Source organism: Homalodisca vitripennis, chromosome 7 (assembly GCF_021130785.1).
Source record: "Homalodisca vitripennis isolate AUS2020 chromosome 7, UT_GWSS_2.1, whole genome shotgun sequence".
NCBI lineage: Eukaryota > Metazoa > Arthropoda > Insecta > Hemiptera > Cicadellidae > Homalodisca > Homalodisca vitripennis.
The window spans coordinates 146154517-146182064 of record NC_060213.1 but is presented as its reverse complement, the minus strand read 5'-3'; the positions used below and the strand labels follow the sequence as shown (position 1 = coordinate 146182064).

Here is a 27548-nt window from a genome sequence, read left to right as displayed (position 1 = left end):
GTTCCTAATCTCCTGATCCTGCGGCAATATGGCAGAATGAAAAGAAAAGGAGACAGGAATGGGTCTGTTACCGTTAATATATATTGAAAAGTGTCTACTTAAATTATTATTTTAATATCTTATTTACATGTCACTTACACAATTCATATTCTACTTTGTGAACTATTGCCTCACCTGGTTGAATCTCCTCTGCAAGCTACCCTCCAAGATGTTATTCCTGGTGGTGCCCACGTAGATGTTACCGTCGTTTCTGCCCGGCCTCTGCGGATAAATACTGCGAACTCCTCCCGCACTCTCGGCCAACTGTCACAACAAGGATAATTATGCCAAACGAGGAAGAAGTGCCTGTATAAATATATACTATTCCATCGAAAACACGACTTAAAATTTATTAACCGTTGGCTCAACACATGCAGACACTATCCTGTCTTGGTGAATTGTGGTGGCAATATTATCAATGCAGGTACCCATATTACCAAATAGACTAGGTCTGGTAACATCCGCCACAGTATACACTAAGTTAAAACTCATTAAAAGGTTAACAAATATAGATCTATTAACACTATCAACCAACAAATCAACACTGAAGTCACCACATAGCATAACAGACGCATTAGGCTTATTTCTAAGACATACAACATTCAATACATTAATCAAACATCCAATAAACATATCAAAATTATTACTATCAGGTACCCGGTAAACCTCCAAACAAATAACATTGACTTCATGAATGAGGACTGCAGCAACCTCACAAACATGGGAAATCGAAAGTTCAACAAGATACAGGAGTTCATCAAATTTCAACTCCTCCGCAATATAAATAGCAGTACCTCCTCTAGGCCTACCTGAAGACGGTCCACTGTAGACACTTGTCAGTTTAAAACCAGACAACACCACATTATGTAGGTCGTCTCGAGTAAGCCAGTGTTCACAGACACCAACAACAGAAATATTAAACTTTCTCAGTATTAAACTAATTTCATCGGTCTTGTCCACGATCCCTTGTACGTTCCAGTGCATAATTGAAAAATGGGATATGCCTGATATTAAATCTAAGTCTGAATTCCCGATGATTTGGACGGGATTAAAAAATGTTCCCTCGCCTCACTAATAGTCTCAGTAGGCTTGTTCACAAAAGAAGACTTTTGATATTTGAACCGGTTCACATAGATTCCCATAGGCCAAAAATCTGCATCAAACACTGTTTTCCAAAGGGACAGAGGAACACCTACCTTAAAAGAACTATATCCTGGCAACCTGTTCTTCAGTTTTGTTACCTCACACTTTCCCTTCGCACTTTCACTGACATATTGTCTTATGTCTTCACTTTCCGCATTTTCTGGAAAACGTGAAACAAAAATATGTCTAAGTTTTTCAACCGCCTTAAGTTTTTGATTATTAACTACCGCACGGCCCATCAGAAATTCGTTGTTCTTGTTCATAACATTTCGCTGAGATTGTGTGGGATTGCGGTTTCTGTGTTTTACCTCAACAAACCCACTATTGACAGCCTCATTTTAAAAGTCAATTCCTTCCCGATCCGAGTATGTGAGAGCAGAAGTATCGTCTGCTTCAGAATGCAAAACGGACGGCGATTGGAGTTTTACATGCAGCCTTGCTTTCCTTTCCTTACTCCTGAGGCTTGTAGACACAACTGCCTTCTCGATTCCGTCAATCCCAGCCAATTCACTGCCTTTAGAGGTATTGGGCGGCAGCACTGAATTATTTCGGTCTTGAGAACGACAATCAAAATCGACTGCTGGAGTTAAATTATGCCTGTCATTCCTAACCTCACTTGTATTATCATTACTATAATCTCGATTAGCACTTTTCGACAGTGACGATGAGTCAATACTCGTATTTTTCCGGGTAGATTTTAAGACATTCGCATACGAAACACTGTTTTGTTTACTCGTAAAAATTTCACCAATGGCTTCTGCACAATTATTTATAATCGAGGTTAGGTTTACATTCTCGGCCTGCACAATGTTCAGTTGATTCCTAAACTCAAGCTGATTTTTAGTTAGATCAGAAATTTGATCAGTCAAAATTTTTATGAATTCAAAACATTTACAAACACAATTATTTTCGTTTTCCTTAGCACTACCGTTCACAACAGGTGGCGTACTTACGACACAGTCACGTTTGTCCAGCTGCTGCTCACAGTGTTCACACATAAAATTCGATTTTTCGCCTTTAGAATATGGATATTCACTTTTAGATTTACCTGCACACTCAAAGTGGAACGACTTGTTACAGATTCCTTCACATAAAATGCCACCAGAATTATTAATTACCTTTTTAGAGCAAGCTCCACAATTCGGATTCTTGTTAGTTGGCGCCATCTTCGGGCATGAAAGTTGAAAATTTTCTCCGTTTGTAATGTAATATACTGGTGAGCATCCAGTGACTATAAGAACATTGTCGCCAACCATAAAACATTCGTCTCCTACAGCTGGGCGTGTCAGCCAGCAAGATATCAGTGTTACTTCCCCTATGTTGGCCTCGCAGCAGTTGCTTGCAAGGAAGAAGTATAGTGTAGAGTGCCAGACCGAGGATTTGCACATTAGAACTAAAGATGAACTAGTTGCTCGTATCAAAGAGCTTACTTCACTGCTATCAAATCTTGTCAATAAGATATAGGAACAATTGTCAAGTGTGAAAAAGCAGGAAGGTAGTTCATGCGAGGCACGTGTCCAGGTCGATCTGCCCGAACGGGAAATAGTTCCCTTTAGTAACGGGAGAAGGTCGTGTTGTACTGGATGTAAGTAAGCCTGGTCGGCAACTCTTCACACGGCATGGCCAACACCTGAATGGAGCCGGAAAAACAGCTTTCTGCAAGTTGATCGCTCGGGCTGTTGAAAATATTGAAAAGAGACATCTCCGCGGATCAACCAGTGAGCGATTTCAAGATTCTTCCACACAATCTATGACGGAGAAGAAGGCGCTGGATCATGTCGACACCCAGGAGACTTCCTCTCAGAGCTGCACAAAGGAAGTGTTACTCTTACCCTCACCGAGTGTTTATAGCCTTCTATATGATTCCTTCTGTGATGCTGTTAAAAATAGTAAGACAAGTCAATTGTCTCCTGGTAGCTGTGACGATATTGTGAAGAAGTCGAGATCGAGTGAGATCCTCAACGATAAGCAACCAAAATTGAACAGAATAATCGTTCTTCTTTTTTAGAAGGTTAAATTTTGTAGTAACTTAACAGTCAGCACTCAGGGAGATATATTTTCGTACTGATATAAATATTTAAAATTCAAATTCAACTATAATCTTACATCAGAATGCTCAAGTGGCAGCAAATAAAGTCGATGAGTTCTGGTTGCTGTACGATGACCTGAAACCCGATATTTTGGTGGTTTCAGAGCACGGTTTCGCACTGGAGTCGATTGATCTCAGTCTATAAATTTTTAATTTAATAAAGTGAAAGAGTTTGAGGTTCAAGACGTCCTTAAAATCTCAAGATGTTATAATAATTTGAATTTGCAGGTCATCTCAAGGGTCTATACAATTTTTTTAAAATTTGAACTTCTTTTGAACAACTTATTGTCTAAAAACTCTAAATTTGTTGTAATTGGTGATCTAAATATTAACATATTAAAAGAGAGCGGTGATACAGACAGCTGCGTGACTTATTGAAGACCTTTGGGTTGACATGGACCATAAACTCGCCCACACGAATAACAGCCACGTCTACAACTGCCATCGACAATATTATCTCAACTATTGAAATTGTAGTAGTATCAGTGTTATGCACGGGAATCGCCGATCATGACGCCCAGATTGCCGTCATTGATAGTTCGACACCATTGTGCCACCAACCCGAAATAAAGCTAAAAAGGGATATGCAACCTTGTAACATTTCCCACCTAAAATATCTCCTCAGCAAAAAGAAATGGGATTTTTTAAACGAACCAATCTCTTCAGAACAAATGTTTTCTTCCTTTTATGAAACCTTTCTTTATTACTTAAATATAACCTGTCCGTACAAAAGTTTTAAATCCAAGGTTTTAAACGACCGTGCTAAATGAATAACAAAGGGCATTCTAGTGTCACGCGATCGATTGAGAGAATTTTCATATATGTCAAAAAATTCAACTGATAAGCACTTCCTCGATTATTTTAAATCCTACAAAAGAATTTACCGCAAGGTAATTAACGCCGCTAAATCTTATGACGTAAACAAAAAACTAACATTTTCCAAAAATATAAATAAAACTGCATGGGAAATAATTAATAAACATAACAACAAGTTACAATACCAAAGCGTTAATTTAAAGACTGAAAATGGAAACATTATAGAAGAATCGACGGACGGACGTAGCAAATTTGGTATGTGACTTCTTTACAAACGTGGTGACAAAGAAGTGTGTTAAAGGGACTGCAAGGATAGCAGGCCCAATTATGAACTGCCATGCATCTTCAAAGATGTTGACTTCAGTCGGTGAAGAGGAGGTGGCCATGGTAATAAAAAGATAAAACAAAATAGACCGCTGATGTCGATGGCATGTCGGGGTGGCTCGTAAAACAGTGCGCTGCCTCACTTGTAGCACCCCTCACACAATTGATAAATTGTTCTTTTAATGAAGGAATTTTTCCCTCGCCTCTAAAGAAAGCTATTATTGCACCTGTTTTTAAGAAAGGTGATCATACCCAGCCTAATAGCTTCAGACCGATCTCTATACGGCCTGTTTTGGTAAGGTCTTTGAAAGCCTCTTTCTCTCTAGATTATCCTTTATAGATAAATTAAAAATCATCTTGGATCACCAATTTGGTTTCAGAGCTCGTAAATCCACAACAGAAGCTGTCATTCAGCTAAATGAATTCAGTTAAAGGTCTTGAAGAACGAAATTCGACGCTTAGCGTCTTTTTAGACTTATCCAAAGCCTTTGACTGTGTTGATCACTTGATCCTTCTTGATCGATTACGTGGCTGTGGTATCCGAGGGGTCCCATTAAACTGGGTTCAATCATAGGTTCAAGTAATAGGACTCAACAAGTTCAGATCTGCGGTACATTATCTAAAGCTTTGAAAATAATATATGGTGTACCCCAAGGATCAATCCTGGGACCTATACTTTTCTTATTATATGTGAACGATGTTGCATCATCAGTAAATTCCGGAAACATCATATAATATGCTGATGACACAACAGTTTCTTTTAAATCGAATAACGTGTCAAATCTTGAAATCTAAACTTTTGAAGGGCTGAATAGCTGTATACAATATTTTAATATGCACAATCTAAATACTAACAATTATAAAATCAATTATATATTTTTTTGTAACCGAATACCTGTAAACGGTCATAGGTCAACAGTGATGTTGGGACAAGAAGAACTCAACGAAGTATATAGCACTAAATTCCTTGGTTTATTCTTAGATAGAGATTAGACATGGGATGTACATGTGGACAATGCATGTAAAAAGGTCTCACTAGGCATTTATGTTCTGAGATACTTTTCAAAATTTTTTCAAGGCAGATCTTGAGAACGGCTTACTATGGGGTTCTCTTATGGCATTGGATTACGGGGCAGTTGTGGGAATACAGCTTTTCTGAGACTTATCAGACTGCAGAAGAGAGCGGTCAGAGCGATTCTGAAATTGAAAATTAGGGACTCTTGTAGGAATAAAATTAGGGAACTTGAGTTTTTGTCACTGCCCTGCTTATACATATTTGAGACAATAATATATTGCCGTTCGAAGTGTGTGCTGACGCAGGGTAGGGACGTTCATAACTACAATACTAGAGGCCGGGATAATTTCAGAGTTGCCCAACATAGACTAAAACCTTACGAGAGCCTACCATCTGAAGTTGGTGTAAAGGTTTTGAACAAAATTCCTGATAATATAAAGAACCAGACGAACCCTTTGCATTTTAAACGAGTGCTTAAGCGTTATTTAATATTAAATGAGTTTTATAGCGTGAGCGAGTTTATGGAACATACAACTTGATCGGGCTTCTCTCACCGGGTGTTGACATGTATATTGTTATGTTGATATTGTTAATTTTAGGAGTAGATTTTGGTTTTTTACTAGGTACAAAATTTGTTGAAATAATGCAATTTCAAACATTAACACAATTTATTAGTAAATCAATAGAGTTACATGGTAGTTATAGAGTTATGACGATTGCTACACAAATTTTGTATTTGTCTTGTGACAATAAAGAATTGTGTGATTGTGTGTGACCATCTGATTAGCCTTTATAGCAAATTCTATTTAACAGTTCGTAAAAATATAAAAACATTTAATTTAAAAAATTATTTTTTGAAGAACCATTGGGGGGATCGCTTAACTTCATAAGCCAAATTTAAGACGGTGAAAAGCTATAGTGAAATGTAAGTGGAGAGAATCTTATTCCGATTAAAATACAATAATTACCATTACAAAAAATCCGGAACACATGCAATCCTCGACTAACCTTAGTTTCGGTGATCTTCTTGTAGTTCTGGAGAGAGTCCCAGGCTACGATCTTGCGATCCTTCTCACCGCCACTCAGAAGAGTCCCTTCCGACAGCATCACCAACGATGCGATCCCTTTGTTGTGTGCCTGACGGAAAAAAATAATGTAATATCTTCCCTGCATTTTTGCTAACGATTTTTAACTTTTTTAGATTCTTATAGGAATGCATTATTAATCAAGGTCAATAAGACTGTCATACATGAATAAAATTGAACATCAATGAAGACGGATTTGCCAATCAACCCTGGAACAAAGTCTGTAAAGCGGACTAATACATTCTGCTATTTTTGGCTTGTTAGCTGTGGCTCATGATCAGATATACAGCTATAGATCGTAGCAATATAAATTTGAAAAGAATCAATTCTTGTAATGACATTATCAACACATGAACCTCCGACGATGAAGGACGTGTTATTTCATTTATAGCAATTCGAAAACAAAAATTGTTTATGTCTGAAAGAAACAAAACTGACTGATTTTGATTTCAGAAATGGACATTAAAACCCACACAGATGGTGACACTTGTATTATTCTTCATAAGAATTCGTACCGCATCTTAAAACCTGTCACAAAATGTTCTAAAGTCACCGTAAGGTGATCTATACAATACAACAATGACTAAACAGAATAAAGGTATAACATTCCTCCTTAAGTAAGTTTAATTTTTTTATTTACTTTTGTGATGTGTCTGACGAAGATAGCCTTGTTATCGAAAGGCCTCACAAAAATAAAAGTATTAAATATTGGTTTTATGTTTTAATGTAATTAAGTTAACAGTAACCAGTATAAGCTCCATCTACAACGTCAGTCGTTCTTTTAAATTGGGATTACTTTTTTGTTCAAAGAACATGAAACGGAAGGTGGTTTAGAGAAAACTAGAAACTCTTTCTAAGGGACAAAGCCTAAGTAATATTCATTACGTTAGAATTATCCTTTTACTGTATAGATTGAATTTGTGTTGTTTATAATTTCAAATTTATTGAAGATAAAAATGTTTTCGTGAGAATTTGTACCTCGAACTCCATACGGACAAAGTATGCACCGTCACTATCCACGGAGTAGATGGTGATAAAACCGTCCCCGTCAGCTGTCACTACGTCACCGTCTTGTTCGAACTGCAAACACGTCACCTGAGTCCTGGAAGGCTGAAGGAAAGCAGTATCTGTTTTACTATAATACAGCACATAATATAAATATTGAACAAGATATTGAAGTTGTAAACAGCAAGTGTTATAAGAACAGACATATACAAGTATCAGATGGCTTGACAGAATGTAAAAGAGATATCAGTGAGCACCTTCTATCCAGTAACCGCAACTCCACCAGTTTGCTGTATTGAGTGCATTGCCTATGTGCTAGGCGCATAGAAATTTGACCTTTTTTTAAACCTTTTCTGTTCTCTGACCTCTTGGCTTTAAAACCAGTAGAGTTCTGCCTATATTTTTACAAATATATACCAAGTTTCATGTGTTTAGGACCTTTCTATCAACAGTTGTCGTGCAGAATGACGTAGATACAGAACACTACGCGATTAAACGAAATATCGAACTAAATTTGGAATCCCTTCATATATACAGCCGCATTTGTAACCCACTGACTGATAGGGTATACGAAATTCTAACCCACTTCCAGAAGTGCTGGAAAAATCCAAATTTTGCACGCACGTAGCTTTTACCTACAAACATCCGGGAAAAGTATGAAAACCAGATTTTTTACCCCTCAACAAATTCGCGAAGTTTGCCCTTTATCGCCCTTGCAGGCTTTTCTTTGAAGCCCGATAGCGGGCGAACCGTTAAATCTAGCTTCGATCTGACGAAAAACCCTAGTGTGGAATGAAGTGGCCTACAAAAAAGGTCAAGTGTTTTTTTTTGCTCTATCTACATTGGTTTGGCCGCAAAATGCGATTATGTGGAGAATTTTTGTAATTTGCACTTAAAAATTTAGCTTTCGGGCTCGATAGCGGCCAAACCGTTTTTCGTAGCTCAAAAAAGATTTTTATGGGATTTAGGAAATTGCGTGATCTACAAAAAAGGTTCCAGTAATATTTTGCCCTAAAATATTTGGTCGCAAAATGCGTATAAATGCAATACTTATTTAAGTTTTACGTGAAAATTGTGATTCTGGGCTCTATTGCAGACAAAACCTTAGTTGTAGCGCAGAATAAAAGTTTGACTTTAATATAAATTAATGCGATCTACAAAAAGGTTCAGTAATTTTTTTGCTCTATTTTCATTGGTTCGGCTAATACATGTAAATATTTCATAAATTTACAGCAGAATTCAATTTTAAATTTTCTACAAGAAATTTCCAGTCACTTTTTGTTGTATCTCTAAGGGTTAAGCCTAAAAACAACCTTGAAGTCAAAACTTTGATTAAAACTGGAAAATTCAATAATATAGGTCTAATTTAAACTCCCAGACCCCTAATTTAATTCTCTGATTTAACCAGTCACTGAATTCCGCTTATCTCCGAATATAGCAAATTAGCTGAGGGTCAGCGAAGGTGAATATTAATTAGGGACAGAGTGATTTTTATTTATGCTCACAAACACAATACCCTCCGAAAGAGGCCCACTTGTGTCTCAACCCCCGGTAACATAAACCCCACCCGGAATTTCCTGATATTACCAGACAAACTCTGGTGTAAATTAAACCCCCTGATGTCTTAACCCCCGGTAATATTAAATCCCCTCCGGAATTTCCTTGCTTGACTAGATAAACTCCTGATAATTTCCTCACTAAATTAAACCCCCTGATATCTTAGACCCCGGCAACATTAAATCCCCTAGGGAATTTGCTGGCATGACTAGTTCACATCACAATAGCTGACCAGTGCATACTTTCCTTCCATGCTTCGTACTGGCTAAACCAAAACTCGTAGCTAAAATCCGAGGTCAGAATTGCAACATAAAATTAAATTTCCGACCAGAAAGGTTCAGTGACTTTTTCCAGTATCTCTAACGGTTAAGGCACAAAAAACCCTTAAAGTGAAAACTTTGGTTAAATCCGGAAAATTCAATACGATAGGTTTACTTTAAACTCCCAGATCCCTAATCTAATTCTCGGACTTGACCTGTCCCCGGATTCCGCTTATTCCCGAATTTTAAAATAACCCCAATTGGGGGCCTGGACGAGTCGTAATAACTATATTTAGATCTATAGTCTTCTTTACTAAGTCCTTGCAAACCCATTCGTTTCTTTTCTTTACGCTTTTTATTTACGATGAATAATGTGAAAGAATTAGTCTGCAAAAATAGAGCACCAAAAAAAATTTTTTTGAAAATTTTATACCTTTACTTTTATATAATTTATACGTACAAATTATTTATTGCCAACAGAGCCTTACCAAATGACGTTATATTGTTACTGGAATGAAGAAGAAAGTTTAAATCTGACAAACCTTTTTAAAATCGGGTTGTAGTATGTAATAATAATAAATACAAAATTATTTATTGCGTAAAACATAAAAACAATGTTATAGCAATCAATATGAGCTAAATTTTCTATTCATTGCAGCATTAAAAGTCCCTTCCTGTCAATTTTTGCGTTCATGTCTCTCATTCATTCGAATTTATGAATGAGAGACTAGTCATTATCATCCTGTCTCTCACTTCCCCGATCAGTCAAGCGGTTAAGAGGTCTCCCAATTGTGTGCCACGTAAGTCTATACTGTAGAACAAGTGTCTAGTCAATGTTGTTTTTAGATGAGTTTTAAATGCCTTCAGCATGGGGACACTTTTAATCGAGTTCGGAAAATTGCTGACTATTCGAACTCCTGCCTGAAAAGGCAAATGCTCGTGGACTACCGTCCTGTGTCTCCCAGTTCGGTAGACGTCCCTTTCTCTAGTTACATACGAGTGTAAATCACTAACTCTTATGTGTTCGCATTTTTTTTTGACATTGTCTCCAAGATATAGAGGCAAGGTACTGTCAACAGTTTCAGATTTTTCAAAGCTGGTCTGCACGACTCTCTCCATTGCAGTTTTGCAATTGTTCGAACTGGTTTTTTTTAAGGATTGCATATTCTGGAAAAGTTTGCGCTTGTGCAACCTCCCCACAATTCCAATCCGTAGGAAAAGTGGGTAGATCAGTCCATAAAATGCCGTCATCAGTACTTGAGTTGTGCAGGATTCGGACAGTTTCCTCAAAACATACTACAATCTGAATCTGTTGTAAACTAAATTGAATGAATTTAGATTTTACAGGATTTGTTTTGAGGTTGTGCTCATTGAAATGTTGAACTGCATTATTGAGCCGAATGAAAGTCATTCTTGTTCTTCTTGTGATTTTGGGTTGAGACAGAGAGTCGTACTGCGTACTGGACGAGTCGCCCTTGTTGAACCGATGAACCAACATCATTTACGTAGATCAAAAAGAGTGAGGGCTAAGTATGGAGCCCTGAGGAACACCATAGCCAGACTCTGCTCTCCCGGTTTGACGCCTGAAATGCCTACAAATTGTGTTCGATTATTGAGATACGATTTCAGCCACGTGAGTGACACTCCTCGCATCCCGTAATACTCCAGTTCGTGAATGAGGATGTGATGGTCGACACAGTTAAACACTTTTGGTAAGTCAAGGAAGATACTCAAAGTATCTCCACGATCTTCGATTCCCTCAACTATCGCACGACTGCGTCTACTTTCGATTTACCACTTCGAAAAATTGGAGTGACTGGCGATTTTGAGAGAGGAAGGAAACGTTTTCGACTGAAGAGGTTGATGAGGCGTTCGAGCGGCCCCAATAAATGCTTAGAACATTGTTTTAGGAGTCACTTTGACGCATGATTTGAGTCATTACACCGTTTTGATGGAGTCTCTTATCACTAGCAATTGCCTCCTCTAATACCGGGAGTAAAGCCAATGAAGCTATTTGACTCGGCACTGATGGGTTGCCGACTGGCTGTTGTGTATTCGGCAGTGGGACATCTCTTGATAGAATGATCGTGGAGAATTGAACCTTCCTCTTAGTACAAGGCAGAACTCTACTGGTTTTATGGTCAAAAGGGCAACAAAGTTTCAAGTAACTCCGTAATGGACTCGGTGCGTTGCATCCAGTCAAATTCTTCCATACCCTACTGTATCATTTTAGTGAATCTATCAAACTGTTCTGTATCATGCATGTTGGAAACAGTTATTTAAGGAGTATTTAGTAGTATACACAACTATAATGCATGCTCAGTTTGATAATTTTTGATGATAGCTACGTATAAAATTATGTCTCATTCAAATATGAAGGAAACATTTAAATTGTAATATTTGTATTAGTAACACTATATTTGGAATTTGAAAAGAATATGATATCAAATTGGATATTTTTGAACAGGCTATTTTATCAACTAACAGGCTTGATGATGTCGGTCCGCTCGAAGAAGCCGTCCTTGCGTCTAGTCCAGAAGGTGAGGTGACCCTTGCCGTGGGTGATTAGCAGGTTATCATCCAGAGGGTGGAAAGCAGCCCCTGTCAGGTCCTCCTGGAGTGTCTGTATACCAAGTACAATAACTTAGTTAGTGTGTGTAAGAGAGAGAGAGAGAGAGAGAGAGAGAGAGAGAGAGAGAGAGAGAGAGAGAGAGAGAGAGAGAGAGAGAGAGAGAGAGATATATATTCATATGTTATAAAATATTTGAGCAGTATACATATTACAAATTACATTTTTTTATATCTATTACCTTATTCTATTTTATAATGTGTAATCAAACAAAATCATATATCCTATTATATATATATATATATATATATATATATATATATATATATATATATATATATTATATGTATATATATAATCTTGTCACTTAAATATACCCTACTTACAGTTCAGTGGTTTATATGTTTATTCAATACCAAAATAATTTTTTTTCTTTTTTTTTTGTATGGTCTCAATTCTAAATTCCTACACGTATAGGACAAATTTTTCTTACACAAGAAAGAATAATTTACACAGTATTGATGTACTATGACCTTATAATTCATATCTTTCTAAAAGTTTCATTTTGTATTTTCTTCACAAAGCTTGCTTTCACTATAACTTTCCCGTAGTTCTCTTTCCAGTACATTAAATAATCTAATAGATGTCACTAAGAAGGACTTACTGTAGATAAAAGTTCTATGAATTGGAATTTGTAAAGTTATTCCTATTATTATTTCCTTTGACCTTTCGAATTTTAAATCAATTCCATGGACAACCAATATATACTATATATAGCTAAGAGCTAATGGACAGGCAAGCAAAGAGACGAAGAGACAGCAATTTGACCTTTTGACCCAAAATATACAGATAATTCTTCATTGCATCTAGATAAACTCATATACCAAGTTTAAAGTTTCTAGAATATTTTAAGGAATCATCTTATGATGTTGGCCGTGAGAGGTGTAAAAAGACAAATATGTTGACTGACCCCCACAAAAATAGTTGAATGGCTTCAGCCTTGACATTTATCGAATTGATCCTTAAATTTACCATCAGGCCATCTTTAAACTGTTGATGTGATTCACGCACGACGCCATCACTCATGACCTGTTTTCCGTAAACGCCACATTTTCCAATGGATTTCTGATGCACTATTCACATCTGCTTATAGGATACGAATAACACTCCTCAAATTACATTTTGCTGTTTATCTGACTGCAGCCCAGCGCAACCTAGCTACTTGAGCTCGACAGAGACAGATCTTGTAGCGGGGAAGAAGCGCGATGACTTCTGCCTCACCGCGGATTTGCCACATGTCCGGACGTCATGGCGTGAGATCGGATGATTAAAAATCAACGGCCCTCGTAATTTGCTAGGTCCTAAGTTGTTAAGTTTTCAGCCTGTATACGATCAAAAATAATAATGTTTAGAAATGTATAATGTTTATTGTGTGCTCTTTGCACAATATTATTCCAAATTCTGCGGTAAATTGTTAACTTGACTTTTCAAAAGATTAATTGCGACCGTACTAAATTTCATAAAGAAGACAATAAATTTACAGCTCTTATATCAGTTTTACAAAATTAGCTATCAAAGATTTAAGACGGCCACAATTTCGGTTATAATTCTTGTAACTTCTATAGCTCATATAGAAAAGTTGTTATTAAGAAAGAGAACAGTGTCAGGTTATATGACAACTACAAAATTATTCTTGTGCATTTATTTTTAAAACAGTTATCGCTAATTCATGTTATTTTTATTCTCTTGTAGAGTTTTAATTTCATATTTTACTGTACATTCCAGTTCATGAAATAAATCATAATTTTTTATATGAGATAATTATGTTATTTAAAGATAAAGCCGTATTGCTCAGAGAACAATTATTATTAATAAAATAAACATTTATCCGGTTTATACCGACATACAAACTGCCGGAACTGTCGTGCCCCAGATGTTTGGATACAGCCGTGTAAAAACCAACTCATTCTACATAAACTGGTCAGTATTCATATATTCCGGCAGTTACAAGCCCGCAAGTCATGCAAAAACTGGAGGTGAAGAAGTTCCGTGCAGCGGATCCCGACCTCCGCCCATCATTATACTAAATAACTAGTGATGAGTCATGAACTTCGGCATTACAGCAGTGATATACTGTACGACATACGCCCATCATTATACTAAATAACTAGTGATGAGTCATGAACTTCGGCATTACAGCAGTGATATACTGTACGACATACGCCCATCATTATACTAAATAACTAGTGATGAGTCATGAAATTCGGCATTACAGCAGTGATATACTGTACGACATACGCCCATCATTATACTAAATAACTAGTGATGAGTCATGAACTTCGGCATTACAGCAGTGATATACTGTACGACATACGCCCATCATTATACTAAATAACTAGTGATGAGTCATGAAATTCGGCATTACAGCAGTGATATACTGTACGACATACGACCATCATTATACTAAATAACTAGTGATGAGTCATGAACTTCGGCATTACAGCAGTGATATACTGTACGACATACGCCCATCATTATACTAAATAACTAGTGATGAGTCATGAACTTCGGCATTACAGCAGTGATATACTGTACGACATACGCCCATCATTATACTAAATAACTAGTGATGAGTCATGAACTTCGGCATTACAACAGTGATATACTGTACGACATACGACCATCATTATACTAAATAACTAGTGATGAGTCATGAACTTCGGCATTACAGCAGTGATATACTGTACGACATACGACCATCATTATACTAAATAACTAGTGATGAGTCATGAACTCCGGCATTACAGCAGTGATATACTGTAAGACATACGCCCATCATTATACTAAATAACTAGTAAAGGAAACAGGATTTTTCCGGACATTTGCCATCGTTCAGTGAAACAAGAAATCAGTAACACTACGTTTCGAGATCTGCAATCTGACCTCTTCTTCAGGTAAATAACTAACATAATACATAATTAAAAACTAAGGTTAAAATAATCAAATCATACCAAAGCGTTGTGGCACGCCTAAGTTAGGAATCACAACCACCATGTTGTGTGTAATCTTCACTACTTCTAAAAACATGCACTTAATAAAAATCTATACAAAACACTAATCATTAAAACTGAACTATAGAATACAGATCACAATACGTCTGCGTAGGTGGTTAGTAGACGAATACGACATACGCCCTTCAGTTTGATAGTGCAATTGATTTTTCGTTGTGTTATTTCATTGATATCAAAGTGATATGCCTATAAGACAATTTTTCTAAAAACAAGGAAAATATAAATAGTTTGGTCTCTTCATGATTTTATCTTGTAGTGACTGTACACTTCATGATATACACTTTACACTAGATAATAAAACCAAAAATTAAAACTAACCATCTGAGGCACGTGTATCTTCAATATACAACAACCAAATGCTTCGTTTTAAACACATCCACACCAATGTAATTGAAGACGTGTGTATACACAAAGTTTATGAACACATCAAAATTTAGCAATTATTACCAAGCAGTGCTGGGCTGAGTTGAGTAGTTCCCTGAAAATAATTTGTAGAGGAGGATGTATACAGGGGTTTTTGTATTTCTAACTGTACCATCATACGGTTATTTCCAAACATATTGCCACATTCATTGGATCTTTTTCAATTTGTTAATAAAATATTGTCCCAATTTTATCTTATTTATCGAAAATTAAAATAAAATTTATATAATAATGCGAAATTAAATATTTGTGAGAAACAAAATTTCATAATAAAACAAAACATTTAAATACCAAAAATTAAATTTTTATGTAAAAAAGTTCAATAGAAGATTGAACACCATTATTTACACGATTTACCATTCTCCATTAGTCCAAGACATTAAAAAAACTGATGCAATTTTATGAGCGGGTCAAAATAGAATAAAGCGTTGTCATTGCTGCTCTCAATATAGCAGGTGGCAGTGTGAGTAGTCGAGGAGGCAGAACACAGCAAAATACAACAAAAATAGATGTACGAGAGTATACGTCATTGAAAGATAGAAACGGAAACATCAGTTTAGCCAGAAAACTTAGTATTTTTTACTGTTACTATAAGAGAACTATTTATAGCTATCTGGGGAGGTGAAAGAACGCGTATGGTCAAGACTAATGTACAAAGCACTTTATTCATCCCAAGTAGATGGGCCACAGTCCTGTGCGAGGAGTCACCTGTCCTGTAGTGGGTTCGACTGGAAGGTATAAAGCAGCCAGAATGATCCCTGCTGGGTGTTGACGATGTAAGGATTTGTTTGTTTTTTTTTTGTACTCTTAGGACAAGAAACTTATAATTTGCACTTAGTCCTATAAGAACCTTTGCGCTGCTTCAGGAGTGACAGGATATTCAGGATGGGTAAGGGGGTAGGGAGTAGGGGCCGCCTCCTATCGAGATCCACTAACAAGAATTAGGGCACTAAATCTCGAAGTCATAATAGGGGAAGAAGGGGAGGCCAGCTCTGAACCAACCTCTCCAGTTAAAGCAGGCAGGGAGTGGCACACCCTTGTTGAGGCTAGCAAGAACCTCTGAGGTTAGGGAACAAACCCCACCAACTCCAACAGTCATCCCGCAGTAGACTAGACCTATCGAGTTGCCCATGAACCCCAGAATCTCGATATTTGCTGTTAGTTATGTGCCGCTCCTGGTTGCCCAGGTTTAAGTGACACATCGGGTTTTGCAGTGCCCAGTAATGGGTTCAACTGGAAGGTATAAAGCAGCCAGAATGATCCCTGCTGGGTGTTGACGATGTAAGGATACTCACAGCTACTTTGCCCAGAAGATGACCCCACTGCCACTGCCACACGCTCAGGATTCGCTCCCTGCCGCCATCTACAGCCAACACGTAGCTTCCACCGTTCTGAAAAGGTTTCTGTTCATCAATGATAAGTACTAAATATGACGGCTCTTCTGCACATAGGAAAAGAGAATAATATTTACTCCAATGATACTGTACCGTCAATTTAAATGCTCTCATGTGTAAAAGAGCCTCAAGCTGCACATCAAAACGCACTACGTCTACACACTAAAAGCGTCACGTCTAAACAGAACAATAAACAATCCTGTAAGCCAAAAAATTAGGGATGCTAATACGGGTGATCCTGGCAAAATGAAATAAGACATTAAATCGCGAGAAAAAAATAAAAATTTAACATGATTAATAAATCAATTTCAACATTTTTGACAATACCCTGCATCAATTAGAATTTTAAAATGAAAACCTTCTCAATAATTAACCATAACTTTCCACTTTCTTTCTTCCATCACACGTAGCTGTCCTTTATCCTTCTCTTCACGTCTTCAGACTACTGTCTCTAAGATTCTTCCTTTTTGTTTCTTTCCTTTTACTCAACTATCGTGCATTGCATTACTCGTATTCAAATAGAAACTAGTAGTTACCCGCTTCTTCGAAGGCAATTTCATTTTGAAAAACAGGAACTTCATGAGCATATTCTTTTAAAACCACATTCCAAAAATCCTGAATAAGTGATAGTCCTATAAGATATTCTAACCTCCTGATCTATATTAGAATTAAATTTAAAGAGAGTTTTTGTGACTCTCAAGTCAGAGAGTGAAACAGTCTTTAAAGTAGCCCTAAAATGACTAGAATTTCTCTATATTATTCTATGACTTTCTGTTGATTTGCTCCAACAATCTCGGAGAGGAGGAATACTAAAGTATAATGAACTAATATAGCCTACAATGGTGAGGTTGAATTTTGAATTGGAAGTAGGCATATTTTAGTAACATATTATTACAGTGTTCATAGTTAAGCTTCAACTGTTAAGCAACATTCTGTGTGGTTTTTTTGTTAGGTTATGCGGGCGTTTGTACACTTCTGGGTCGAAAGAATTGTAATTCCGATGCCATGATTGAGTTTGCTTTCTGCCCGACAAAGAAAATATATGTACATACACAATATAAATTCTGAGAAGACTACTTCTATCGTAAAGCATCTATTTTCGACCATTGTAATTTTCATCAGGTATAGGATATTTCTGATGCCATACTTAAGTTTGCTTTCTTATCCCGAAAAGGAAACATATACATGTTTTGAGAACTCTACTTCTATAAAAAAACTAAGATGGGTTTTATAACAGTTTCATCTTTTATATTTGCATTACACTACTGATTCAATCATTGCATACTAAATAACATTCACAGTTACAAAGTATTTTTACTAAAATTTCCAGTATTATTACCTAGATAACCTCCGAATAACAACAGTGGTTAAAGAAAGGATTGACATATGAAATGTTGTTCTTTTAAGTTTAATCTATGCTTTCAAGCTATAAATGCAAAGAAATTTACTTAAATTAGCCACATATTGATTTTTGTGGCATTATAATGTTTAATAAGAACAGTTGATTACATTAATGCATTTAATATCTGCTGTTTAAAGATGGTTAAAAAGATTGAAAATGTTTGAAATCCTTTCAAACCTTCCATTGTTATTTACACATTTTCAAGAAACAGCTGCTCACTAAGCCGTAAAGTGAGTTTTCAAGACCAGTAGGGCGTAGCCTGGAGAGATTTTCGAAATAGGAGTAGGCCTTTACGTTAGCAGGGACACTAAGAATGTCCATTTAAAATTTCAATACAAACGGTCTAGTATTTTTACTGATAGAGGAACAAACACATGAACACACATACAGACAACATTACATTTTTTGATAATAGTATGGATATACAATAATTTTGACGTTCAATAATTTTCAGCTTTCCTTCTCAACCTTTTTAGTTTCATTAATTTTTCCTTCTGATTAAGCCACACCTGCTTTAAGCCACACCAAACAAGCTTGCGACCTTTCCCAAACTGTTGCAAATCCCTATTGCAAGCATGGTGTACATTGTTGTACAATTTTACCATCAAATGAATTTGCTTAACTTATCCACCTTTGCCTCTCACCATACTTTCTCTTGTCTTTATGCACTTGATTTTACTACTAGTTCATTTACTAGTTCGTCCTTACTCATATCCATAACCTTATACTCCCCTGCGTACACAACGTAGAATTTGAAACGATTTAATTTTAGATAGTTATTTAATTATATTAATATTTTTTTATCTACTACAATGTTTATTATCAAAATCAATAGAGATTAATGTTAGTTTATATTTAATAAGAATCCGAAGAACATAATAAAATTATAAGTGTGAGGAACACTTACAAGCTGCGAAAAGGCTACTGCAGAAACCCCGATCTCAAATTCGCCCATGCCGAAGACATACAAGGTGAGAAGCGTCTCTGTGCTCCAGATACGGATATGGGCCTGAGTCTTCCGGTTCCTACCGGCTCGCTGGCCTGACCCCACCATCTCTCTCGAAGGATGAAGGTCCATGCTATAAACAATTGGACAAGTGTTACTCCGTATTATTGCAGTTTAAACACAAGTGATCCTAAGTAGAATCTATGGGGTAGTCCTTACCACTGGATGTCCTCTGTGTGTCCTGTGTAATGCCTCTGCTGCTCCTCATCTCTGTCGTAGAGGACTGCCACAGCAGCCACGAAGTACAACAACTCCCCAGTCGGTAACACCCACAGATTCCTCTTGGAGTCGGTGCCTCTGTACCCGTAACTGATCTAGTGTTAAGGATCATCTGAGAACTTTGTGATGGTGCAGCATTACGTGCACTAGTACCACAATTACATCATAATTTAGAAAATTGCACTTACACACCTTATATGTTATTGTTGTGCGTCAATTAATAATATATAATTATGTGCGTGACTTTTATTATCACTGAAACTTTTAATTTACAAGTTTAATGTTACAATTGAAACTACGTTGTGAAATTTATACTCTAAATACACTCTAAAAAACTACACTCTATAATCTAAATATAATTTTTACATATTTAATAAACAACAACCACGACTAGATATCATCACTAAATCCTTAACTTTAGATATAAAACTAGACAACGATTTGTGCTCCTTAAGCCACAGGGAAGGTCGTTGAACTTGTTATGGCATAGTAGGAAAAGCGAGAACAGACTTCCAGCCTCACTCTGGCTCTTTATATACTATCTGATTAAGCAAAAATGTCAAAGTTACATTTGTAATACTATTGCTATAGTATTAAAAATATCGTTGATTATTGAAAATAATTTTAGATATTGAAAGGATTGGAAAAATATAGAAGGTATCATAGCTAGAAATGAGTTTGGAAAATATTCACAATAGAGCACTAATAAAAAAGGTACGCAAGCTATAAAGTTGAGATACTTTATATATTTTTTTATTAATTTCCATCGTTTTGAAGTTGAAAAAAAATCTAAACTTTAAAGCTTCGAGCAGTTGTGTTGATGTAAATGAAAACTGAAAGTAAAATCAAACTGTGTTGATAACAGAAACGCTTATTTTAGTAAATAACGCCAGTTCGTATTTCATATAGCAAGGTTTTTATACTGACCATAGTTTTTGTAACCAAACTCGATTGTATACTGATGAATGCACTGTAAAGGATACACCCAGTCGAGCACCAGACGTTTCTCTGGGGGAGAGTTGTCTGGGGGTGGGTGGTGCAGTGGGGGGTAGAAGGTACGTCTCAGTCCTCTGATGGTCACTCTGATAGGTTCCTCCTTCAGTACTTCCAACAGCGTATAATCTGGAGGATAGATTCACAAATGGTACTAAATTATAAATAGTTGAAATAATATTAGGTTTGTTAATTTTGTAAAAATTTGTATTCCACTTTTCCTAGTGTACTGTATGAATACCAGGATTCTACACAAGAATTAAATTCCTGGCCATGACCCAATCTATCCTTTTAAACCTTCGTTTGACTGACCTGGATTTTTTACTGTACCCGGAAGTAAAGTGTGTGACCACCATGTCACAACACCGTAATTGTTCAGGAGAGTAGTCTTTCTAAAGCTTACAATTAAACTTTCATAACACTTGATGAGTATGTCATTATGGAATTTTTACTCGTTACTTAGACTATATACAAGTCTTACTTGCAATGTCATGTCATTCCTAAACGTCGTAAAGGACTTCTTTTTAATATAGCACAATAAAATGTGGGCATAGTGTTGTATACTACTGAAGGTTTAAGACATATAAAATACGGTGTGGACACACTGTTGTCTACTTCTAAGCAATCTAGCGGATAAAACATTCTGTTTTAGTGACGTCAACAATACAATGACATTAACAGGTATTCTTGCGTACTTCATAGTAGAAGTAGACAACGTTATGCCCACATGGAGTTGTTTACCTCCCAAGTAAATTACACACACTGTTATTTACTACTGCACATTATCACTACTGGACATAGAGCCTCACACTACTTCATAGAGAAACAAATGTTCATCATGGACAGTTGACTCAATTTCATAAAAAATGAACATGGATTACTTTTCCTCCGGAATACAGCTTTACAACACGCTTTATCTGCGGAATACAGTATTAAAACACGTTTTACCTCTCGATGCATCATTCGTTTTCATCTCATGAAGATAATTGTTTTGCTGACTGCAGATTTGAGACGGTAAAGTTACACTTACAATACATTACTTTAGGAAAAGGTAAGAAATATTTCTATGCTCTTATCATTTCTCATTTTGACACCCCTTCATTCCCACTCTTTATTATTATGTAATAATAATAGCTGGGAAGAATACGCCTTTAAGATAGTTAAATACTGTTTGGCATATTCTTCTAAACACTTAAAACATCCTCTTATACTTATAATTGGATTCTTTACATAATTTGAAGTAAAAGGCACTGTAATTAAGAAAATATTTGTGTATATATATATATATATATATATATATATATATATATATATATATATATATATATATATATATATATATATATATAGAGAGAGAGAGAGAGAGAGAGAGAGAGATACGGCCAAATACAAAATAATCGAATCGGAAAAAGTAATCGCTCTGTGGTGTAATGGTAGCACATTCAACCGGCAAGTGAGAGATCCGGGTTCGACTCCCGGCAGAGCAAGTACTTTTTGTGATTCAATGTTTATTGAAATTATATATATATATATACTAACTTAAATATATTTATTCATTTATTGTCCGTTGTACTATATGATTAACAATTTAGTGTTTCTATTAAATATCTAAAAGTAAGATAATTTAGTATTCATTGATTATTATTAGAAATAATGTGTAAAAACGTCCACAATTAATTGCAAATTGGCATTTTAAAGCAAGGGGTTTATTGACTAAATAAGCAATTTTGTTATTACTAGTTTATAAATAACCGATTTAGATTTAGTGGTTGTTTTAGAACTCTTCCTGTTTGTGTTTCCTAGTCTACAAAAAATACTTTTTGCACATTTTAAAATCCGAAAGGCATCAAATAGAAAATTAATAGTTCTGGTTTGTTTCTGAAGCAGTACAATTACTACAGTACTGTTTTCTATCGAGACATCCTTAAAAAAGAACGCTTATGTGTTAGTACCAGATTTTGTTAGGTGCCCGTTAGTAATTATTATTCAGCGCTCCTTCTATAATGACCTAAAATAAATTTGATCCACTAAAGTGAAAACAAGATTTGCCTTTTGAACTGAATAATGTATTGAAACAGAACAGTCAAACACTATGACTATATAAAATTTCCTAATAATATGTATTCACATAACACAATATCTTTTATAATCACATAAAAAAATGTGTTTTTGAATTGTTTTCGCTCTTGTACACGCGTACGGAGTAAAATATACTTAGTTTTAATTGTTTTATCAATTTTAGAGGAATCTTAAACTACCTTTAACACATTGACGCTTTTTATAGCGTCGTATTAATCATGGGAGATGTCTCATTTAAAAGACAAATAATATACATCCAAAATCATTTTTTCATTTTGATCGGTCTGTCACAAAATATTTTAAGTTATTTTGTATTTAATTCGAATAAACTTTGCAGAGAAACCCAAAAAGATTTTGAATGCATACATAATATAATGAACATGAGATTTTTACAAAACCCAACCACCAAAATTAAGGACATAGCATTGTTTGAGTTGATGCTGATCTAATGGAGTAGTTTAACAGCATATGGGTCTTGAATGATAATTTTTTAGCCTTTCAGACGGAGTTTTTCATAATGTGTTCCCTGAGATTCATAGACTCCTTTCTTCTCCTAACCGTAAAAAGTTTTAAACGACTCTCCACTCTCAGTGACTTACCGCTGCCTCGAACCACCTCTGTGTCGGCGTACAGCGCCCGGGGTCTACTCTTGCTGCGGGCCCGCCGCTTGCCCTCGCCGTTGCTCATGTGGTTCTCCATGCCCATAGGTGCGACCAGCGCACCCCGCGACCTGGACCTCCTCACGGGCGACCCCACGTGCCCCGTCCCCAGGTAGAACGTGTCGACATCCGAGAACTCGTTCCGCAGCTGGGAGAAACTTCTCACCTGGCCAAAAGGAAGGAACATGTGAAACGTGACAGGCAGCAATAGCAAATACAGATTAACAATATCTTAGGTGCAATCGCCGGTACTATATATATTGCTCATATTTTAATGTGATTCAACTAATCTACAGTGATTGGCAAGAAGATGGACAACAATTTAGGCAGTAACACTACTTTAAGTCAATCACATTATTATTAATGATTACATTGGTAAAGAATGTAAAGAACGAAAATCCATAAACCCGATCTTAAAACCTGAACTTCGTACAGGCATGTTTTTGTCTACGCTCAGAAGGTTGGCAAAATAACCAACCAATGACTAATTACTAATTGCTTCCGCAGGATAGTTCTATAACAAATAGAACTATTGACCTTAAAAGTTACACCAACCTCTGATAACTTTGTTACGCGAGTTGTAGTATGGTGTAGTGTTGCTTTACAATAATAAAAGGTTAAAAAATATGTAATGTACCTAATCGTTAAATTTTGTTTTAGTTAATGTAGCACATGTAGCTGTCTTCATTTTAGAATCGTATATTCAAACAGCTGTGAACTGAGAAATTTAAAAATTTGGGTTTAGTCAAAAATTTATAATTCAAATTAATACCTTGGTTAAATCAAATTTTCCTACCACCGCAATGCTAAAGGCCAAGGAATAATCATACATAGAAGAGGCCAACTGATCATAATCGTGGCTAAGTTCTACCTAAGTTTTCTATATATCATAAGGCCTTTACATGTAATACAATGTAGTATAGCACGTGTAGCCTATGTAATACAGGGCCTCATATATGCAATAAATCGGCGGTTATTGGTTAACGGCTGTAAAGTGTAACCTAACGCATATCTTTCCGTTCGTTGTTATCTTCCGCCCCCTACGACCAAATTATTCAACGAGTTTGACTATGAAGATCAGATTGTTATTTTACAAATATAGAATTAAATAGGATTTAATGCCTTAAAGGTTGATATTCTTTTCAGTGGCACTTACGAAATTTCAAAATGAGAATTGTCACCTATGAGTTTTGGAAAGAGACAAAAAGACAAGGAGTACTAGCATAGCAAAGCGGGGTTGGCTCCAATGTGAGTACATGTGACCCTTAGTTAATTTCAAATTGTTCCGCAGCATCGATCGGAATTGCTGGACAATTTTCCTAGTCACGGGCACCTAATTTTGATTATATACAGAGTGGTTTTCTTGCTAAATATTTGGAAACGTAAAATTAAAAGTTGGAGGCAATTTAAGGTAAACATTGCTCACTTCCTGCGCTTTCTCTTGCGTTGCGTCGTTAGTGATGTATCCCCAATTCAAAATTTCGAATTGCAACTCCTATTGCGGCACGTTTTAGAAAGTAAAAAAAAACAATGATTTTGGCATAAATATTATGCTTATAATATTTTTATTTTTAAATTATTATTTTATGGAAATAGTATTCTTTTTCTTTTAAATATATTAATTTAGGCAGTATTGACCGAGAAGAAAATCCATGTTTAAATTTTCAATAAGCACCAAAACCTATAAATATATGCGTGATATCTACGTTTAGATACTTATTAATTTATTTATGCTAAGTATTTATGTTATCACAGATGTAAAATTTGAGAAATGTTGCATTATATACTGTAAATGTATACAACCTTTTAACTTTCATAAATAAGGAGCACTTATTTTTTAAACTTTTAACATTTATCACTAAGCATTCTGAACTAAATACAGTAGTTATTGTTAAAACTCCACATTACAGGGTTATCTTTAAAGTAGAATAATGAAAAGTCAACTAAAACCCTTTTTTAAATGTTTTTATTGCCATACACGTGTTTCGGTATTCAACCATCAAATTTAACATATGTTTAAATGGTTCACAAGTGTATATTTAATTGTTTATTATTTATTTAGAGGCTAATGTACACTGATGATGGTTGAATACCGAAACACGTGTATGGCAATAACAACATTTACACAGGGGTTTAGTTTTATTATACTAAACAGTAGTAGATCAAATAATTTGATTACATTTTATATGTCTAATGTCATTAATACATTTATACAGATTGGATCTCAGTAGAATGCCCGCGTGAAAAACAGTATATTACTTTACTTGTTATACTCTCAGTTCACTTACCTCTTGTCCCGAGACTGTATACATTCGTTTGGCACCATTCATCTTGAGAACTTGCCCCAAGTCTTCCAGAACTTCTTCGAACGGCTGGGTCGTTCTTAAATTAAGCAGGACTCGACACTAAACATGTTATAAACAGGAGATTAATCAAGCACAATAAATAATTCAGATATTTTCAAAGTGATATGGTATATTTATGAAATTAGAGGAATAGTGGATAGATTGAAGTAGACATGTACTAATTCTAGAATTATCCGACGATAGTGTACGTGGAATATTTAGTGTTTTTTACGTATAACGATACGAGTAAATTGTATCAACATTTTTTGGCTAGTTTTATGAATCAAGTTTTTTTATCACAACTTTCACAAAAAACAGCACATAAAACATCGTAAAATGTCTAAGAACAGTGCACAAGTATTTTTTGACATTACCTGTACAGTGTGGTCCATGTGGTTGATGATTCGAATGACCCGACCAGAGCTGGGTTTGTGAGGGGTCATACCGGACCCCCCGCCGGGGGGTGGCGCCTCGCTCTCAACCAGGGACGCCTTCCGACTCAGCGGCGCCTTCACCCAACCTGGCCCCGCTGACACCGCCGGGCCCGCGTACCACATGCCGTTGGCCTTCTTGCCATAACTCGCGTTCTGCAAATCGACCAGGGATACTAGGAGTAATAAACTTTCTAATATGTTTCAAGTGTTAATATACTGAATGGAACATTCTACAAGTAATATAATAATAATAATTTTTATTGCGTCAACAATTACAAGATTGCATGCATGCGTCAAGTACATTCATCATAATATACATTTGCATTAATTCTATTGCTATAGCTATTCAATTGTATTACAGAACTGGGGTTATTATTTTATTCTTGTTTTCAATAATTTTCATCCCAGCAACTCAACATGAACTCTTCAACGGAGTAAAATGCCTTTGACACCAGGAGGTGTTTAATCGAGATTTGAATAGTTTAGAATTACTGAGATGTTTAATTCCCTCAGGCGGCCTGTTTATCAGTTTCACACCAACTTGGAACGGCAAGTGTTCAAATGCCGTCGTTCTACGTTCTACAATCCGAAAGTTGTCCCTGCCTCTTGTCTCGTATTGGTGGGCGTCACTGCCTTGGACCAACTCGCATTTGAGTCGACAGTATAGAACGACGTCGAGAATATAGAGACAGGGTAAAGTTAACAATCCAAGCTCTCTGAAGGCATCTTTGCACGACTCTCTGAAATTAAATTTGTAAATATTTTTGACAGCTTTCTTTTGAGCTCTAAATACTCATTCGAATTTGTACTTAGAACAGCTGCACCACAGTCTCAAACCGTAAAACAAATATGGATTTATCAGGCCAAAGTAGGCCATTTTTAATACATAAATATACCAAGTGTCACGAACATTACAGAGATTTAGGGCAGCATGGTACGTAATTGAATTCTGGCTTTTGTCTTAAAAACCTATACTTAAATGTTATGGATACCACTCAATGGGCAATTCTATTTTTGAGTTGTCTCTTACTCCCCTTTTGGGTTAATTATTGATAATAATATAATCACAATATCCTCTATTGCATAAACAACCATACAATTGCATACTATTCGTCAATAATACCATAAACAAAACTAATATAGTAATTACAGCGCCAACAATAAGGCTTTGGACAAAGTTCGTGACATCAGAACTGGAATTTCAATTTCTCTATCAATTTTAATATTAAAATATTTTCTCCCCGGCGGCCCATCATGGAGCAAAACGACCTTGACACCAGGAGGTGTTTTAATCGAGATTTAAACTGTTCGGGATTATTTACGTGTTTAATACTCTCAAGGAGCTTATTAGTTCACGCCAATCTGCTACGACAAGAGCTATTGATGTTCATTTCTGAAGTTGTCCCTGCTTCTTGTCTCGTGTCCATGGACATCTTTGCCCTGGACCAATTCGTACGAAACGGTAAAACAAAGCAAGGTCGGGAATATAGACACAGGGCAAAGTTAAGACTTCAAGCTCCCTGAAGGCGTCTTTGCACGACTCTAGAATTCAATTTTCAAATAATTCTAACAGCTTTTTATACTCTTGTGCTCTAAATACTCTTTCAAATTTGTATTTGGA

The 27548-nt window shown here is 36.0% G+C and overlaps 1 protein-coding gene across 1 annotated transcript in view; it reads right to left on the bottom strand.

The window, feature by feature from the left end:
- Positions 1-27548, bottom strand: part of LOC124366910 (echinoderm microtubule-associated protein-like CG42247) — a 93638-nt gene that overhangs the window by 11045 nt on the left and 55045 nt on the right. Inside the window, exons 4-14 of the mRNA XM_046823510.1 lie at positions 25868-26080; positions 25437-25553; positions 23089-23314; positions 20401-20539; positions 19358-19507; positions 19100-19271; positions 16692-16787; positions 11819-11956; positions 7490-7621; positions 6435-6563; positions 175-303 (exon numbers count right to left, since the gene is read on the bottom strand). Of these exons, the coding sequence (XP_046679466.1) occupies positions 175-303; positions 6435-6563; positions 7490-7621; positions 11819-11956; positions 16692-16787; positions 19100-19271; positions 19358-19507; positions 20401-20539; positions 23089-23314; positions 25437-25553; positions 25868-26080 (1641 nt within the window). The remainder of the gene's footprint in view (positions 1-174; positions 304-6434; positions 6564-7489; positions 7622-11818; positions 11957-16691; positions 16788-19099; positions 19272-19357; positions 19508-20400; positions 20540-23088; positions 23315-25436; positions 25554-25867; positions 26081-27548) is intronic.